At 43.6% G+C, this 19,870-nt stretch overlaps 1 protein-coding gene across 4 annotated transcripts in view; it reads right to left on the reverse strand.

Moving 5' to 3' along the window:
- Nucleotides 1–516: 516 nt before the first annotated feature.
- LAMA2 (laminin subunit alpha 2) overlaps nucleotides 517–19,870 on the reverse strand; it is a 588,677-nt gene continuing 569,323 nt past the window's right edge. For all 4 annotated transcript variants that reach the window (XM_074990592.1, XM_074990590.1, XM_074990591.1 and 1 more), the window contains 6 exons: nucleotides 16,816–17,005; nucleotides 10,247–10,402; nucleotides 8,196–8,349; nucleotides 7,701–7,831; nucleotides 3,931–4,153; nucleotides 517–906 (listed from right to left, as the gene is read on the reverse strand). In XM_074990592.1, the coding sequence (XP_074846693.1) occupies nucleotides 749–906; nucleotides 3,931–4,153; nucleotides 7,701–7,831; nucleotides 8,196–8,349; nucleotides 10,247–10,402; nucleotides 16,816–17,005 (1,012 nt within the window). In that variant the 3' untranslated portion in view covers nucleotides 517–748. The remainder of the gene's footprint in view (nucleotides 907–3,930; nucleotides 4,154–7,700; nucleotides 7,832–8,195; nucleotides 8,350–10,246; nucleotides 10,403–16,815; nucleotides 17,006–19,870) is intronic.

Here is a 19,870-nt window from a genome sequence, read left to right on the forward strand (position 1 = left end):
GGAGCCCCATCTGGACGAGCTGCGTGGTGGCGAGCCGCGTCAATTTCGAAGTGCTGCGGCCGCCCGCGTGCTAACGAAGCGCTGAATATGTATTTCAGCACTTCATTAATAAACTTCGAAATGGCCATTTGCGTGGCCATTTTGAAGTTTTTGGCTAGTGTAGACAGGGCCATGGTGACAGGATACTCTACCCTGCCGGGAGAAGGAAGTGCCCTCTACCTCAACCCCCGCCACTCATTCACAGTGCTGTGCAGGAAAAGCCCTGCTACCTCCTCACAACTCTCCCCCCCATACAATTAGCCCCCCCCCAGACATTTGCATAAAGCATACCCTTTTTCCTTTTATTTTCCAAACAGAAAACCTCCCCTCATTTCACTTAAATACTCAAGCAACACTTGATCAATTTGCTTTTGTGTGTATATCATACACACACTCACACGTCTTTACATATCATGCAGACCCACTCATGAAAATGATCGTGAACAATTCTAAACTACAGAAAAACAGCACAAAAGATCAGAGTAATTTGTTGCTTTATTCACTTAAAGAAAGAAATGAATGAGTACTAATTTAATTTAATCTTCCTTTGGGAGCTGCCTTTAAATAGAACAATTTAAATATAGCTCAGACAGAAATCAAAATACTTGCACAAAGACATTTTATTATAAATGCACTGTAGATAATGTTAATTTTTAAATGTAAGGCACTTAAAACAATCAGATACATGTCAAAGTTGTATGAACTCATTTTAGTTTGCAGGGCATGATAGAGGCTGAACTCCTTTCAGTTCCATGGCTTTGCTGAAGCTAATCTCCTCAGGTTTAGCTGTGCCTTTGGTGAGCTTCAGAGAGCGAATGCATCCTTTAAAACGGGTATTTGTGGTCAGGCCAAACTGGTTCAGACCATCTGGAAAAACAAAAACCCAAAACAAATAATAATAATACCTCATTTTACTTCTTCAAATCTCTCCCCCCACCACTGGAAGTCTCAATAAATGATAAATGCCTGATTTAGTAGCAATTAGCTAATCTGTCTTTTTTTCTTCACTCACAACCTACCACAGGCAAAAATCAGAACTCATTTAATCTTCCTTTTAAATCTCACAACTCGCTTCAGGTGATGCTGATGACATTAACTAAAACATCCTTCAAATGGCACTTTTTCTATGGTGCTAACACATGGTATACAGATGGAAAATAATGTTTCTGTACATCTGCAACTTGTAGTCTGTTTGCATGTGGTATAAAGGGTTTAATCAGCAAAAGTCTGGGATGGGTGCATTTACACACAAGTAGCTAAGTTGTCCGGGAGACTCCCCCCAAAAGGGCACATTCTGTGTAGTCAGTATGTCCTGCAAGTGTTGTGACAGAGAGGCTACCTGAGCAATGTTTTGGAAATATTATTTTTGAGTTATATTTTTTAATCTCTGTGCCAGTAGAGACAAGGGCTTTTAGCTACTCTGAGTCCAACTGTATTTGGTTTAGATGGAAACATATAAACATTGAACACGACCCCAAATAGTTTTTATATGCTTAAAAATGTCACAACTTTAAATTCTGTCATCTTGGGAACTCTGAGGTCTAGAAGTGAGAGCTAGCCCAATTCAGAGCTAAGAATCTTCCCTTTCCAACTGATTGAAATTCCCAGCCTTGTTTCTCAGCTGTACCTGGAGTGGACTAATGGCTGCAAGGAGCCAGTTGTGCTTTCTGATTCAGTTGTGCCCAGCCTTAGCGCAGCACAGTACTTCACAGGGACCTTACATCATCCACAGTTACATTCCTCTACAAGCCCTCCTGTGCTCCCAAAACCCTGACCCTTTCTTCACCTTAGACTGGAGTGAGAGGGTTGGGAGGGAGACAACTGTTGGTGCAGGAGGCAATGAGGTTGCCCTCAATAACTTTCTACTGGTGGAAAATTCCTCTGCCCAGGGCAATTCTCTGCCAGCCACTTCCAGATGGTTTAATGAATCATCCAGCAACTTCCGTGGACTACTGAATCCAGAGCCCATGATAATGGATTTTAAATGCGTGACATGTACACACAGAAAAGCTGCCACCGATCTTAGACTGAATATGTCTGTTCTGTGCCTCCGGTGAGGATACAATGGGAAAAGTCCACCTTTGGGAGGAAGACAAAACATTTCTCTGGCAGGCTGATTAAAAAGAGGCAGGTGTGCAAGACTGCTGTTGAGGTATTTGGAATGTTAGAATAAAGCCACGGATAGATGGCTTAGTCAACAGAAGGAAGAGAGATGGTCAAAAGTGCGTGATAAATTATTTACCACAAGCTCCACAATTTCTTATGCAGCTTGAACTCAACTCAGCTCATGCATATCTTTCCAACACAAGTGATGTGGGTTTTTTATATACACTGGTGTGTTACACCTGATTGCACTTCTTTCAGCTGAATGTGGCCCACAACTCATTATGCAATCCACTGGAAATGTTTATTTCACACCAGTTCTTATATTAGAGTCTAAGAATTGCTGTAAAAACTGTTTGCCATAAGCAGGGAATGGACAACAGGGGATGGATCACTTGATTATTGTCTTTTCTGTTAGTTCCCTCTGAAGCATGTGGCATTGGCCACACTTGGAAAACAGGATACTGGGGTAAATGGACGTTTGGTCTGATCCAGTACAGATGTTTTTATATAAAAATGCCATAACACACCAATGGGCGCTGAGCCCATGATTGTTAATGATGAAGACGGTAACACCAGGACCAACACTCACTTCTGATTAGGCCAGTATGGCAGAGCCTGGCTGTCTCTTACATATCAAACAACAAAGAGGAACACAGCAGATAACATTTGGAGAGATTGAAATCAAGGTGCTGCTGGGTTCATTCGTATTATATCAAATATCATGGAGAAAACATGCAAAGAACACAGTTTAGAGCCCAGGGCAGTGCCCACAGGTGTCAGTGGGAGAACTTAAGCACCCTTAACTGATGTTTCTTTGGTCACAAACTAATACAAGTTCAATCACAGCCTGATGTGATGTTTGTGGTGTACACTCTGGATCGGAACTCTTCCTCTGACGAAGAATAGACCCTGGGAAGTACATCAGCATGACCTGAAGATACTTTTGAAGGGAGAAAGGGTTAAAATCTCCTTTCATGTGGAAAGGGAAAACAGGATTCCCTTGGACTGAAGTTGTATTTCTCATTGTTAGATTGGCCTGTATATCCTCAGCCTGTATATTTTCTTGCTCTATTATTTATTTGTGTGCAAGTTAGTTGTGAAAATTTGCTATTAGGAGAGTACGTAAGCAGGACTCTTGTTGCATATACTACCTCTCGAGATCCTGCTTGTTCAGCCCTGCTAGAAGTAATGGCTGGTGCTGATAAAAATACTTCTGAAGACTAATGTTTGGTTCACCTTTAAAGATAAACTGGGTTGCACCCAATGGCAAATACTCCCAAAACATTCTCGAGGGAGGACAGCCTCATGTTCTGCTGATTGTTCCCTAAGTCAAGTTTCACAGGCTGAGGTCTGTGCTAGCTGATCAATATAGTCAGCCTACCCTTTTGTTCCAGGAGCAACGTGAGAGCAATTTTGGCAGTTGAAGTTTGTCAAATACTGTTGCTGTTTCCTTGGCCATGAAAAAGTTATTTTTGTTTAAATGTGAAAAGATAGGAAAAGAGTCTTTTTTGTTCCAGCCTTTTTTGCAAGTACTTAGATTCCCTGGGATTGAGGGTTTATTATAGGCTCAAGGGAAAGAAAACTACAGGCTTCCTTATGGAAGTATTGGCAGCACATGACTGAAATTCAGTACTGCAGGGCTCTTGTTATTCAAATGCAGAAGAATGAAATCTTGATAACCAGCATTTATACTGTATATTGTGAAACTGAATTATATTCAACATGCTGGCAATGCATCATTACAGAAAGCAGGAACCATGCCTTGTTTGCGTGCTGGACACTTACCAGGATATCCTCCAACGAAGACAGGATCATTAGTGTCTGTGGAGCTGGAGACTCCATTTGGGCTGCTTCCATCCACCTGATTCCCATCCACAGTCAATTCTAATCGGTGCTTGCTCTTGTGTGCAGTGACCTTGTGCCACCGTCCATCACACACGCTGCCTGGTTTGTCAGGCTGATAGATGGCAGAGAATCTGCCTGCACCATTATCCACATGGAACATCAGCTGGAGAATGTAACATAAAAGAAGGGGAAATAATAATACACAACACAGTGATCTAGTTTTCATTAAATTCAATCTTCCTGAAAGGATACACGTAGAAGTAAGCATAGTTTACCCTCTTACTACACTACTAAATCAACACAAGCCAGCTTAGCTCCAGTGGGTTTATTTCTATTACTAGAATTTACTAACTATGGCTCCAATTCTGCATCCAGTTCTGTGTGTGGGATTCTTATATCCATACAGAATCCCACTGAAGGCAACACAGCTCACTTGTGTAGATCCCTGTGTGGCACTGTGGCTTAGGTTAGCAGAAATGTGCAAAGTTGTAAGCAGATTTGCCCACTTTCTGTTGTGAAGCTATATAAAAGGACAAAAGTATTGGTGTTGTGTGGGTCCTATACAAAACACAGTTATTTACTTTTAAGTGTTGCTTTGTTGTTGGTTAAACCGTTAACCAAAAGTGAGTTACGCACACAAGGGACTGATATCAATGATATGGCAGACGCTGTGCCCACAATTTTGCACTTTCTTGCTACCAAAGGCCCAGGGCTATAATTCAGGAAACAAAGCTGTGTTCCATGAATTAACATATTATGACTAGGGCTGCTAATTAATAGCAGTTAACTTATGTGACTAAGTTAAAAATTAATTGGGATTTAAAAATTTTATCCTGATTTATCAGTTTTAATTGCACTGTCAAACAATAGAATGCCAATTAAAATTTATTAAATATTTTAGATATTTTTCTACATTTCAAATATATTGATTTCAATTACAACACAGAATATGGAGTGTACACTGCTTACTTCATATTATTTTTATTACAAATATTTGCACTGTTGTGATATCTGATTATGACATAATTATAAAAACCATTGTTTTTATATAATTGCAACAACTCTTATACTAAGAGATGCATTGTGTAAGATCCTTTGGGACTGGTAGAACTTTATTTGACATGGGTGTCTGGGTGGAACACTAAGGCTGGGTTGCTTTAAAGGGGACTGTGATGTTGTTAGCTTTTGGATAACCAATACAGTGTCATAAAGGCTGATTTGTACTGTCTTGGTAAATCTTAGTATTGGAATAACCACCAGCTTTGGGAAGTGGCTAGCCCATTCTTTGCCTTTCACTCTAATTGTGTAACCTCAGAGGCTCACCTGAGACCCTGGCAACCACTGAAAAATGAATAACAAAAGAAATAGTATTATTCAATTCACTTCATACAAGTACTGTAGTGCAACCTTTTTATCACAAAAACACAACTTACAAAGGTAGATATTTCTGTTACACAACTGCACTCAAAACAACACAATGTAAACTTTAAAGCCTATAAGTCTACTCAGTCCTACTTCTTCTACCATTCACTGAGAAAAAAAAGTTTGTATTTATGGGAGATAATGCTGCCTGCTTCTTATTTACATTACCTGAAAGTGAGAACAAGCATCTGTATGACATGTTTGCAGGGTAGTTATGTGCCAGATATACTAAAGATTCAGATGCCCCTTCATGTTTCAGACACCACTCCAGAGGCCATGCTTCCATGCTGATGATGCTTGTTAAAAATAATGCTTTGTAACAGTTTTTCCCAAACTTAAAACACTCGCATACCCCTTTTGGGAGTTTGGTCTTACTGGTGTACTCCCTCTCCCATTGCCGCCCCAGTGCTTATCACCTGATTTTTGTAATTTGTTTTCTGTCATGTACCCCTTGAAAGCAAGCAGAAGCATCAAAATTGGGGTGTATGGGGTGTCCATGGAGGGGTAGCACCTCTGGTGTGGGGACTTGTCATGTTTCTTTGGTCCCCACCTGGCACCCAGCTCTCACCTGTGGCTCCAAGACGCTGTAGCATGCAGCGGCCAGACCCCGATAAACCGCTTTGACAGGCAGGCTAAACCAGGTGAGGGTAGCCGGCAGGTCTGAAACCTGCAGTGAGATGGGGAATTGCCTATCCCAGCATGCAAAGTCAGCCCCAGCAGACTGGGCAGATGAGATCAACAGCAAGATCCAATGACCAGGAAGGCAGTTCTGCAACACTCTGTGGAGAGCGAAGAGCACGACAAGGCACCAAAGACGGCATGGCCATCCACTGCAGCCTAGGAAGTCCCAGCTGTGATGTCTTTTTGTACCACTGGAACCAGGCTTCTGAGAGTGGAACTGCCCCTGTGCAACGGCTGTTCCACTTTAACCATTCTCCCGCACAGGTTCTTTGCACATTCTCAGACATCATCATTGGACACGATGGACTGCCTACAACTCCTTGAAATCCTTTCATGTACCACCAGTGGTATGGGTACCACACTTTGGGAAACACTAATTTGTAGATTTGTGATTGAACACATCAGGAAAGCAATGTATGTCTCCTGTTTTGTGTTCTACCCACATTATGTCACATATTTCATGTCACAGCAATCTTGGATGATAGCCCAGAACACATTATTCAATTGAGGAACATTTCACTGCAGATTTGACAAAATACAAAGAAGGTATCAATGTGAGATTTCTAAAGATAGCTACTGCACTCAACCCAAGATGTAACAATCTGAAGCGCCTTTTAAAATCTAAGAGGGATGGGGTATGGATCATGCTTTCAGAAGTCTTAACAGAGCACCACTCTGATGTAGAAACTACAGAACCTAAACCATCAAAAAGAGAAAATTAACCTTCTGCTTGGTGGCATCTGAGCCAGATGATGAAAATGATCTGTACTGCTTTGGATCGTTATTGGGCAGAAACCATTATCAGCAGGAACACATGTCCACTGGAATGGTGACTGGAGCATGAAGGGATATATGACTATTTAGTACATCTGGCGTGTAAATATCCTATAACACCAGCTACAACAGTGTCATGAGAATGCCAGTTCTAATTTTCAGTGTTGTTGTAGACATGAAGCAGAAAGCATTATCAACTGAAAACTGTAACCAAACTTGTTTGTCTGAATGATTGGCTGAACAAGAAGTAGGAATGAGTGGGCCTGTTGGCTCTGAAGTTTTATATTGTCTTATTTTTGAATGCACTTACTTTTGTACACAAGTCTACATTTGTAAGCTCAACTGTACTAAAGAGACTGTACTACCAAACTTGCATTAAGTAATGGAAAAATACTGTATCTTTTACTTTTACTGTGCAAATATTTATAAAAAAACATAATGTGAGCACCACTCACTTCATATTCTGTGTTGTAATCAAAATCAATATATTTGGAAATGTGAAATACTTCCATTTATACTTCCAAAAGTATGTGTATAAATGGTATTTAGTACTGAGCATGATTAATCATACAATTAATAGTTCATTTCTTTAATCACATGATTAATTGTGATTATTTTTAACCTCTTGACAGCTCTAATTATGATTTAGCAAAACTAGAATAGCCAGACAAATTGGAAGGGGAAGGACTGACCGGCACATATGGGGCTTTGATCTTGACTGAGAAGTCAGGTCATATTTTAAACTTGTCCGTGCATTTTGAAACATACAAATTCACTACAAAGATCCAAAAATGCATCAGATGATGCCCTCACTGCAAAATAAGGTCACTCACTTTTTCATCTACCAGTTCAATGCCAAGTCCATCCATTTTTTGGCTGCTGATTCCTAGCAGAACACCATTCGTTCGAGTAGTACGAAATTCAAACTCCACTAGTAGATCCATTCCCACTTTGTATGTTCCAGCTGGTGAGTGGAAACAGAGTAATACCATTATAAAAAAGCTACAGTATTCCGAATGGTAATATATGATGCACTGCAAGTAGCACAACACAACACTATTGATACACTTTAGTCCAACTGAAGTCCAGCGTAAATAGTGGCTCATGGTGCCAGTTGTTAATATAAGATTCTGCTGGAAATATGGAAGATCAAACACTACATAATGTTTAAGCATATTGAATGGGATTCTGAAAAGTGCTCAGAGTCAGAAATGGCCTAATTCTGCTCCCACTGAAGTTGATGAGGGTAGGTCATGGTGGATGTCTTTGAAAATCCTACCTGCTGTAATTGTTTGTCTTTTAGCACTAGTAGAACTGCAGGTTATTACCTGTTTTGGCAAAGCCTGTTCCATCAAAGAATGTTCCTTTCTCTGCACTCCTAAAGCATTTGCCAACATTGAAGCTGGAGGTTGGATTATCCAGGTCAACAGAAGACTCTGTCATCTTAAAATTTCTGATGCAGCCATCAATGCTGTAGGTGATCTAGGTGATATTTTCAAGCAGAGAATGTTATTAGGAAAAGCCAGCAAGAAATGCTTTTATGGAAAGGCTCAATTATGGCATCAGAAAGTACCTTCTTGTGATTCTGCTGATAGGTTTGTGGAGTCTTGAACTTTACATGGCTAATCCATAATATCTGATTATAATAAGAATCTAATCACCATCACACTTCAGACTAATTATGTTGCTTTTCTGAAATTCTAGGGCTCAGATCTCACAAAACTGAGCCACATCTCTCTGGCTTAATGGAAGGAACATAAAATAATGTGCTGCATAATGAAACACAGCAAATTGCACAGGCAATGCAGAAATGTAATGACCCATACTTCACTTCTGCAATTGAACAGAGTCCATACTTTCCAGTTAAGAAAATGGACAATGGCAGGGAGTATAAGTGTTCTCAAGATAAACAAAAAAAATGTAGTAATGATACAAGTTATCATTCCATTGAAAGGCTAACCTAATGTATAAAGCTTTGCTTATACCAAGCCACATCCTTCTAAATGTTTGAGACGGGCGAGGGATAGCTTGGTGGTTTGAATGTGAGTTGGCTAAACCCAGGGTTGTGAGCTCAGCCCTTGAGGGGGCCATTTAGGGATCTGGGGCAAATAATTAAAAAAAAATCTATGAGGGATGGTGATAGGTCCTGCTGTGAGTGCAGGGGACTGGACTCAAAGTCCCTTCCAGTTCTCTGAGATAGGTTTATCTCCATATATAAATCTATATATACATATATCTATATATAAATCTAAAAACAGAACAGTCCCCAATCTCAAGTAAAGACCTTTTCCTTTGATGATGGATGTTGCAGAGAGCAACACTTCTTTCCTCCCTGAAGGCCTGGGAGTCTGTCCACCTCCAGGACAACTAGTTCTGACAGAGGTGGGAGGAAAGGAAGCTCAGGAGCATCAAAAACCTACTGGCTCTTAAAAAAAAAAAGAAAAAAAAAACACCCTTGGCCCAGTGGAGCTGGGGATGCTGCAGCACCCCCTGACTTAAAGGTTATAATAACAAACACCAAATAGATGGTTTTCCCAAAATAAAAATTGCTCCAGCCATGCCTTGTCTGATACTGGAATGTGAGACTAGCGGAGAGTTGAAGTATAAATGCCAAACATGCACTCTGAAGGACAAAAGGGGTATAAACATATGCATCTGATGTGAGGGGATGAGGTAGAGAGTGAATGAAAAACAACACAAACACATAGGCTACGTCTACACTAGCCCAAATCTTCGAAATGGCCATGTAAATGTTGTGAAGGTATTTTGTAAGATGTAGTACATGACTGTTAATTAGAACTGTACAAAACTTTAATTAAAGTTTAAAAAAATTCCAAGTGAATGTAGGTTTGGACTCACCAGTGAACTTGGCCATGATCTGCATGAATAGATCTTTCGGCCATTTCTAGAACACTTAATGAATTTTGTTACCAGAATGTCAAAACTTGCCAACTTCACAGTGAAACTATTCAAACTTGTCAGTCTCAGATGAACCAGAGATATGGACAAGTTTTTCTGAGGTTCTCACCAAACTTTTATGTGTGCACACGCCCTGTCTCATGCTGGAGCCTTAAAATTCAAAGAATTCTGCACAATTTGAGGTTTGTATTTTTAAACTTGAATTCCCCCTGTAAAATAGGGGAGTCGAAAGGGTCCAGCACTGTAAAGCTTTCCCCTCTCCCCACAGTAATGACTATGAGCCAGTTTCAATTCTTTACACTGATTACTCTTTCCCAGGTCCGTCCAACTACTTAAAGAAAAAACTGAATAGGCCTTTTTATCCATTTCCCTTTGTATTATGGAAAAGAAATGTAAATAGTAATACTGGCCAACATGTACATAAGAACTGTGAAATGGCTCATTAAACTTTTTTCCTTACTGGACCGATTCTTCGAGTAGTATAGTTAATGGGCAATCCTCCAACATACAGCATTCCCACAACATCCAAGATATCGGCCTTCTTGGGGCTGGTGGTCCGGTTTGAAATGCCATCGACTAAAAGGATTCCTTCTTGCTTGGTTCGAAATATTTTCACCTAGAAAGAATACACAAATACAGCATATTAGAGAGAGTTATCTGGCACCAGACAACCCTGTAACAAAGAGCACTTCTAAAGTGTGACTTCAAATTTCCAGCTTAAGACAAACAAAACTCCCTCTGTGTAAAGAATAAGACAATAATATTACTATTTATTTTTTGTATTGCCAAGCAGCCCTACACATAAACCAGGACTCCACAGTTCTATGTGCTGTACAACCACAGAATTAAACTTTTAATTCAAATATGCCAGAAAGCATCATGAGTATTTATATTAGACTTATTAAAAGTTCAGTGGGTGCCATTTGAAAATTCAATGCTTGCATCACTAAAGTTCTGGTGCATCTCTGCTTCTATATATAGTAGGAACATGGGATGGTAAATGTTGATTTTTTTAATTGTATCCATTTTTAAGGTTTATTGCAGCACATATTTAAGAACTATAATCTCAACACTGAGTTTCTTGGTCATTTAGCCTATACGTGCTATGGATTACAGTTCAGGAAGCTATTGTAGAGTCCAAGATCTCCACATGAAATACATCTCCCCTAAAGTACCCCTGGCCAGGAACTTAGGTTGCATAGCTTCTTGTCATTAAAGAAGGAAACAAAAGAGGGGCTGTTCAGATAACAGTGCAAACAAAATTGACTTCACCTTATTTTTTTTTAACGTTCTTCCATCTTCTAAACTGTGTCGCCATGGGTGGTGGGTGAAGCTTCCACTTGGGAGGCAGTAGCTCCCTTGCACAGGCCTGGCTCCCTTCCCACCGCCTCCCTTGTCTCTTCCTTTCCCTTCTCTGCACATCCCCTGTCCCTGCTCATTGTTTGCTTGTTCCCTTCCATCCAAATCCCTGACCCCAAGCAAATAGTTTTTAAAAAAAAACTTCCATTTTTCTGCAATTTCTTTCTCAGCAAAATGGAGCATATGTTGTACCATGAGACAGACATGAAGAAAGTACTGAACTAAAAGCACTAAATTTGGGAATAAGAAATGTCAGATACACATTGTTTATATGTTCTGACAGCTGACATGCAGGCTGCTTGCAAATACCCCACACCTCATTTGATCCTGGGGAACACCTGATGGCAAGCATCAGTTAAAGCTAATTGAGAAATCTCTGCCCTTTTTTCACACAATAAAACAAGGTGTCAGGCCTCACCCTCAGCTGGCATTTATCCCCCGTCTCCTACACCCCCAAGGAAGAAAATTACTGGAATCAGACTGCAAAAGTTGACACCTCATTCTCGCTTCTTCATACAAACAAACAGTCCAGCAGCACTTTAAAGACAAACAAAATAATTTATTAGGTGATGAGCTTTCGTGGGACAGACCCACTTCTTCAGACCATAGCCATACCAGAACAGACTCAACACACAGAGAACCAAAAATAGTAACAGAGAGGAAGCCATGCTAGTCTATACACTATCAAAACAAAAAGCAGTCAAGTAGCACTTTAAAGACTAGCAAAATAGTTTATTAGGTGAGCTTTTGTGGGACAGACCCACTTCTTCAGACCATAGCCAGACCAGAACAGACTCAATATTTAAGGCACACTCTCCTACAGACAACCTCCCAACCTCATGAGGATCCTCACTAACAGCCACAGTCTATACCCCAGGAACACCAGTCCTGGAACCTTTCCCTGCAACAAAGCCCGCTGCCAGCTTTGTCCACATATCTCCTCTGGAAATACCATCACTGGACCTAACCAGGTTACTTACAGAATCACAGGCACCTTCTCATGCTCCTCTACTAACATCATATATGCCATCATGTGCCAACAATGCCCAGATGCTTTGTATATTGGACAGACTTCTAACTCCCTTAGACAAAGGGTCAATGGGCACAAAACAGACATCAAAACACTCCAGATCCACAAACCAGTTAGTCAACATTTTAATGGAATGGGGCATTCTGTCAATGACCTAAAAGGTATGTGTGTTACTGAAGAAGAATTATCGCACCGTTCTGGAAAGGGAAGCAGCCGAGCTGGCTTTTATATTTAAATTCGGCACATTAACACATGGTTTAAACCAGGAGGGGAACTTTCTGAGTCACTATAGGGGCTCGTCTGCATACTTGGCTTAATCTAATTCTTGACCTTCCCCCCAACCCCTCCACTCTCTGATTTGCTCACCTTGATTATCTTTTTCTGATTTGTCCTCCTTGCTTACTGTTTTTGGTTCTCTGTGTCTGAAATATTGAGTCTGTTCTGGTCTGGCTATGGTCTGAAGAAGCGGGTCTGTCCCACGAAAGCTCACCTAATAAACTATTTTGCTAGTCTTTAAAGTGCTACTTGACTGCTTTTTGTTTTGATAGAACCAAAAATAGTTATCTTGACTCCCCCGCCCACCCCTTCTGCCCCTCTACTCTCTGATTTGCTCACCTTGATAATATTTTTCTGATTTGTCAACCTTGATTACTATTTTTGGTTCTCTGTGCCTTAAATATTGAGTCTGTTCTGGTATGGCTACGATCTGAAGAAATGGGTCCATCCCATGAAAGCTCATCACCTAATAAATTATTTTGTTAGTCTTTAAAGTGCTAGTGGACTGCGTTTTTGTTTTCATAGTTTATAAACTAGCATGGCTTTCTCTCTGTTACTATACAAACAAGCTTGAGCCATTCCTATGTTTATTGTTTCAATAGCAGTAAGCACCCCAGACAATGTATAAGAAATGCCAAGGGACCTGGATTCTGTCAGTAACATCTGATGAAGTGGGTCTTTCCCACGAAAGCGCATCACTGAATAAATAATTTTGTTAGTCTTTAAAGTGCTACACTTCTGCCGCTTCGTTCTGTCAGTAAAAGACAGGCTGGCTGCTGCTTTAACAAAAATAGCACCCAGTCAGCTCTCGGAACCAAGAAGACAAAAAGTCCCACTGAGGCAAAATACTGGTGCCAGCTTTATGTACCAGACCAGCAGCCCCTCTATCCCCAGGGGTGAAGGAACCAAATCCACAGCCCTCTTCTCACCAGGTAAATGTAATTTCCCATCCGCAGAAAGGAGTTGAGACCTATCCAGTCGTACCTCCTCTGCTGCCATGTCCCTCCTTCTGGTCCCTCTTTCTTCCCTCCACAATTCTTTCTCCCCAGCCTCCTCCTCCCTCACTCAAGCTCACTGTCCTCCCCAGCTCATGACAGAATTTGAACAGGTAAAAAATCCTAATTGCCCTGTCCCAGGCCACTGCTTACCTGTGGGAACACTCTGATGGTCCCTGATCCAGGTGGAGGGGGAGCCATTCTCCCTGGCCAATTATTGCTCTGCCCAGTCCCACTTAGCTGGCCCTGGCCCAGAGGACAGGACCACACAGGGTGCTTGATGCCACATATAATCCAACCCCCCTGCAGCACACACACAGTCTTTGTCTAGCCCTTTAAAAAATGACAGTGGGGGGGAGAATGCTCATACTGCCCCAGCCTCTTCTGGCAGATGGCTCCAGCATCACACAGTGGGAGGTGGAGTCGTCCCATAAAGCCCCAAACTGAAATTCCCCTGTGCTCCAGGAGCAGTGCTACTGCAGGGATAAAGCAGAAAGGTTTCGGAATTGTAAAGAAACACTTCGCAGAATTGCTCTTCTCAGTACTTTCCATCTGCTGACCTCAAAGCACCGAACCAAAACCAATGAATTTACACAAACTCCTTCGAGGCAGGGAAGTATTATTATTATCCCTCTGTCAGATGATGAAACTGCAGCACAGGATAACTAAGTTCCTTATCCACTTAAAAAAAAAAGATCAAACACCAAACAGTGGAAAAACTCCCCATGAGATCAAACCTTAAATGAAGTCTGGAAGTTTGTGATAGAAGGGCCATTAAGAGAACCTGAGATCTTCGCATTTCACAGTGTGGAGTACAGGTCACAGGCTACTGCGATGGGGAGATCACCCAGCATGATCCAAGTGCACAGGGGCTTAGTGTGTGGGGGGCAGGATCCAGGTTTGGGACAATCTGGGTGTGGGTGGCTCAGTGGAAGATCTGGAAGGACAGGGGCTTGTTGAGGGGCTCTGGGTGTAGTGGTAATAGGACTCTGGTTGAGCTCAGTGGAGGGGAGGTGGGACTTGCTGGGGGGCAGGCTCTGGGGAGGTGGGACTTGATGGAGTGTGGAGTTTAAGTGCAGGTTGCTGGGGCTCAGTGGAGTAGGGGGCTAGGTGTGGGGGGCATGTTGGCTGGGCCAGGTGTAGGGCAGCAGGGCTTGCCAGGGTGAGGGTTAGATGGGCCTGCTTAACTGGGGAGCCCCAACTGCTGCTGAGGGAACACTGCGTTCTGGATTCCCATTCTACCCTGACAATTCCTCTATCCCTTTTCTTCTCTATCTTCCTCCCCTCGTTCCCTTCACTCCCCATCCTTCCCCACTGCCTTTTCTGCACTCATCCTCATCACCCTCTTCCCTCATTTCACCCACAGACCCTCTACCCAGCTCCACTGCAAGCACAGAAAACAGGAAGGCTCCTTTCCCAGCACACAGAAGAGAGACTGACAGGCACTTGGACCCAGTCAGCAGGCTGCTTTCAGCCACCCAGCCGATACAGCCCTTGGGGCAGTCTGCAAGTTGGACAGCCTGGCATTTGAAATGTGAGCTCATATGTTTCATGCTGGTTGCAGTCAGGGAGCTGAGGAGATACCCTGCTATTTGGCCTCCCCTGCCACCCCAGAGCCAGCGTCAACCATAATCAAAAATGTCAGAGGAATGCAACCAGCAAGTATCAGAGAGGTAGCCGAGTTAGTCTGTATCTTCAAAAACAACAAGAAGTCCTGTGGCACCTAATAGACTGACAGATATTTGGAGCATAAGCTTTCGTGGGCAAAGACCCTGCTTCATCAGGTGAAAAACCCACTGAAATCAACATACTACACAGATTATCGGAAGAGATTGTGCCACACGCTCTACAAAACCGAGGAACCACCTGATCAGCAGCCTGTATGGAAAACAGGAAAACAAACTTCAAAAACAACAAGAAGTCCTGTGGCACCTTATAGACTGACAGATATTTTGGAGCATAAGCTTTTGTGGGAAAAGACCCACTTCATCAGATGCAAGAGTTTCTCCAGCACTAGTGCAGGAAGGCAGAGCCTCTCTTGTCTTAGGGACTGCCACCCATGTGTGTCACATTTCAGCCATAGTAATACCCCAAGACTCTTAGCTGCAAAATATCTGTTAGTCTATGGGTTTGTCTACACTATCTCCCTACTTCAAAGGGAGGATGGTAAGCAGGGAGTCGGGAGTTTATTAATGAAGTGCTGTGCTGCATATGCAGCACTTCATTAAGCAAATGTCCCCCCACAGGAACTTCGAAGTTTTAAACTTCGAAGTGCTGGCTCATGTCTAGTAAGCAAAAGGACTTTGAAGTACCCAGGGCACTTGAGGAGTAAAAGGACTTCAAAGTACCCCAGGCACTTCGAAGTACCTGCAGCTGAACCGCAGCTAGACGCAAGCCAGCACTTCGAAGTCTAAAACTTTGAAGTTGCCACAGGGGGGAAATTTGCTTAATGAAGTGCTGCATATGCAGCACAGCACTTAATTAATAAACTCCCAACACCCTGCCTACCATCCTCCCTTCGAAGTACGGAGGTAGTGTAGACACAGCCTATAAGGTGTCACAGGACTTCTTTTGGTTTTGAAGATATGGACTAACTTGGCTACCTGTCTGATAGCTCACATGATGTGTCTTTGAGTGCCCAAACAAGTCACCTGGGCCTCATTACTAAGGGTACGTCTTCACTCTGGGGAAGATCAATACTGCTGTGCTTATTCCACCGAATAAATCATTTTGTTAGTCTTTAAAGTGCTACATTTCTGCTGCTTCTTTTTGTTGGAGTACAGACTAACATGGCTACCTCTCTGTTACTATTATCTTCCAGAGTTCAATTTAGCACATCTGGCAGGGTCATGTGAAGTCAAACTCACAGGGCCCTACCATCAGCACTGGTACTCCTGCTCCTCGAGTAAGGGAATTCGATGGGAGCCTTTGCACCCATCAACTTCCCACAGAGGAAATGGAGCAGAAGCTCAGATTAAGGTATGTTGACTCCAGCTATGTAACTAATGTAGCTGGAGATGTGCACCGTAATTTGACTTTCTCCTTCAGTGCAGACCTTCAACTACTTACACAGCTGAGGAAAACATTTTAATTTTCTCTGGGTTTCCCAATTACATATACAGCATTTTCTAAATGTGAGACAAAATACACCTTTACCTAGGGAGGTCATATTTCCAAATATCAGCACCTAACAGAACATGAATCTGTGCAAAATGTACTTACAATTACATGTGTGCATCTGAAAACAATACTTCTCCAGCACAACCTAGGTGTCAGGGTCTAAAAATTCAACTCATGTAGACTTCAGGCAGTTCTCCTGAGCTAGTCAAGGATCTTCCCAGCAGTGCTAAACACCCCGCCGCATTGTACCTTGTGCCACTGGCCATCATTGATTTTGTTTGGAATCATTGTTTTGGTGTCTCCACTTCCCAGGTCGTAGCTGAAATAAGGCATTCCATTCTTCAGCTGAACAGTAGCAAAATCAGCGTGGTTGATCCGGGCCATATAAAAAAGCAAGCCAGATTCAGCCTCTGTTCGGACTTCAAATTCAATTGTGAGCCTGAAAAGCAAAATGAGACCCAAAGAATTTTTTTTTTCTCAAAATCCGGAGGAAAAATTAATTCTCTCTCTCTCCCTCTCCTCCTCTTCAGAACAGTGAATTGCTAAGAGGCCAAATACTAGTGTCCCTCAAAATTTAACATCATTCAGACCTGAGAGCTTCATTTTTATGCTTGGACCAGCATCTATTGTGGAGATTTATATTGTCTAGTACAACAACTCTGCTGACCATTGTGTAGGTATGCAGGTGATGCCATATCCTCGAGATATGCACAATCAAATCGTGGGTGTCTCGGGTTAACGCAACTGCTGCCCCTGACAGGAAACTGCTCCTGCCAGGCATGGCAGCCGCAAGTCAGGCTGCTGTCCCTGAGAGTAGCAGGGAAATTGCTCAAGTCAGGGGCAGCAGGCTGACTCTTGTTGCCCCTGACAGCAGCAGTTTCCTGGTCTCCAGAGTGGCAAGGAACTGGGAATCAGGCAGGATACTGGCTCCCGGCTCCCCTCTGCTTACAGAGCTGGGAAACGGAGCACAGCAGCAGTCCTGATTAGCTTCCTGGCTCCAAGAAGCAGAGGGGACCAGGGAGCCAGGAAACTGAACAAGGCTTCTGCCCTGCTCAGCTTCCCCTCTCTACAAGTTGAGAGGAGCTGGGAGCCAGTCTGCTGACTGATTCACAGTTCCCCACAACTTGCGGGACCTGGGAAAATGAACAGCTGGTCAGTTTCCCAGGTCCCACAAGTGGCAAGTGGTGGGGATACAGGAACCAGGCTGCCTCCTGGTTCCTGGCTCTCTGCCACTCTGGGAGCCAGGAAACAGACCAGTCCTGCTGAGCTGGTCAGTTTCCAGCTCCTGCAAGCCAGGGGAGTTGAGAACCAGGCTGCAGCCTGGTTCCTGTCTCCCCTCGACTTGCATGAAAATTCAAGTTACGGGGGCATTGCAGAAACATAACTCCCACGTAACTTGAGGGTTTACTGTATAATGGAGATTTTGGTTTTTCATTTTTTTTAACTCAGAAATTACAAATGAAAAACTATGTTAGAATAACATTACATTTACTAAGTAGTAGTAGTAGTAGGCACTCTGTCCTTCCGTGATATTCCAAGGATGCGCCTGAAGCAGCGCAAGTGGAAGACGTTCAGCCTCTTTTCCTGGTGGGCGTACAGGGTCCAAGTCTCGCTGCCACAAAGGAGGGTGCTGAGGATGCAGGCTCTGTAGACTTGCATTTTGGTGTGGGTGTACAACTTGATGTTATTCCACACTCTCTTGCTGAGTCTTGACAGAGTTGTGGCTGCTTTTCTGATCCTCCTATTTAGCTCAGTGTCCAATGACAGGGTGTCAGTGATGGTGGACCTGAGGTAAACGAACTCGTGGACGACCTCTAACGAATAGTTGTCAGTGCTGATCGATGGAGGTTCAGCAACGTCCTGACCAAGTATGTTTGTCTTCTTTAGGCTGATGGAAAGCCTGAAGTCCTTGCATGCTTTGGAGAACTGATCCAGCAGTTTCTGAAGCTGGTCTTCTGTGTGTGACACTACAGCAAGGTCATCTGCGAACAGCATATCTCTGACGAGGGCTTCCCACACCTTAGATTTAGTTTTCAGCCTTGGAAGATTAAACAGTTTCCCATCAGATCTTGTGTGCAAAAAGATGCCCTCTGTTGAAGATCCAAAGGCATGCTTCAGGAGGAGCACGAAGAAGATCCCGAACAATGTCAGAGCAAGGATGCATCCTTGTTTGACGCCGCTCCTGATGCTGAAAACATCCGATAATGCGCCGTCATATTGGATGGTTCCGCTCATGTCTTCGTGGAAAGACTGGATCATCTTGAGTAACCGTGGTGGACAGCCTATCTTGTGGAGCAGTTTGAACAGACCATCCCTGCTGACCAAGTCGAAGGCCTTGGTCAGGTCGATGAAGGCAATATAGAGTGGCTTCCTCTGCTCCCTGCATTTCTCCTGCAGCTGCCTCAGAGAGAAGACCATGTCAACAGTAGATCTCTCTGTGCAGAATCCGCACTGTGATTCAGGATACACTCTCTCAATCTTCTGGAGTCTGCCGAGGATGATGCAAGCGAACAGTTTACGTGATGCTTAGGAGGGAGATTCCACAGTAATTGTTGCAGTCGCTTCTGTCTCCTTTGTTCTTATACAAGGTTACAATGTTAGCGTCGCGCATATCCTGTGGAACCTCTCCCTCTCTCCAGCACAGGCACAGTAGCTCATGTAGGGGTTCCAGGAGGGTGTCCGTGGCACACTTGATTACTTCTGGTGGTATATCATCCCAGCCTGGGGCCTTTCCTACTGCCTTAGGACTCCCCTCCGGATTTTCTGTCAGGGTTTACTCCCTTGGCCTTGCTCCTTCCCAGGATAACCCATAAGGCAGTGGGGCATGGAGAATGTGGGTAATGATCCCACTACCTCTTGCAACTCCCTGGCACCATGTGTCCCCATAGCTCCCCGTGGCCTGACGACCTCCTCACCTCCCCAGGACCCTCCTCCCCACCCCTCTGCCTCCCATCACCTACCAACACCCTCAGATCCCCCCTCCCTGCCTCCCTGACCCCCATCCACTCCCATGTCCCCCCATCTCACCACACTACCCCACATCAGCTCTCATCGCCCCCAGGTCCCCCCTCCCCTGCCCTCTCCGCACCGGGCCACACGCTGCTGCAGCCCCATGTCCTCCAGGAAGGTGCCGATCTCATGGCCCAGCTGCACCCTGGGTCCCCGCCAAAGCTTCCAACTCTTCTTCTGGCTGCGGCTGCCCATGGAGCCCCTAGGAGCTGCTGCGGGCTGCATGTGCAGGGATTGTCGGGTGCTCCACCACCAGCCTCTGTGGGCGCCACCATCCACACAGCCATACCACACG

The sequence above is a fragment of the Carettochelys insculpta genome, chromosome 3, assembly GCF_033958435.1.
Source record: "Carettochelys insculpta isolate YL-2023 chromosome 3, ASM3395843v1, whole genome shotgun sequence".
NCBI lineage: Eukaryota > Metazoa > Chordata > Testudines > Carettochelyidae > Carettochelys > Carettochelys insculpta.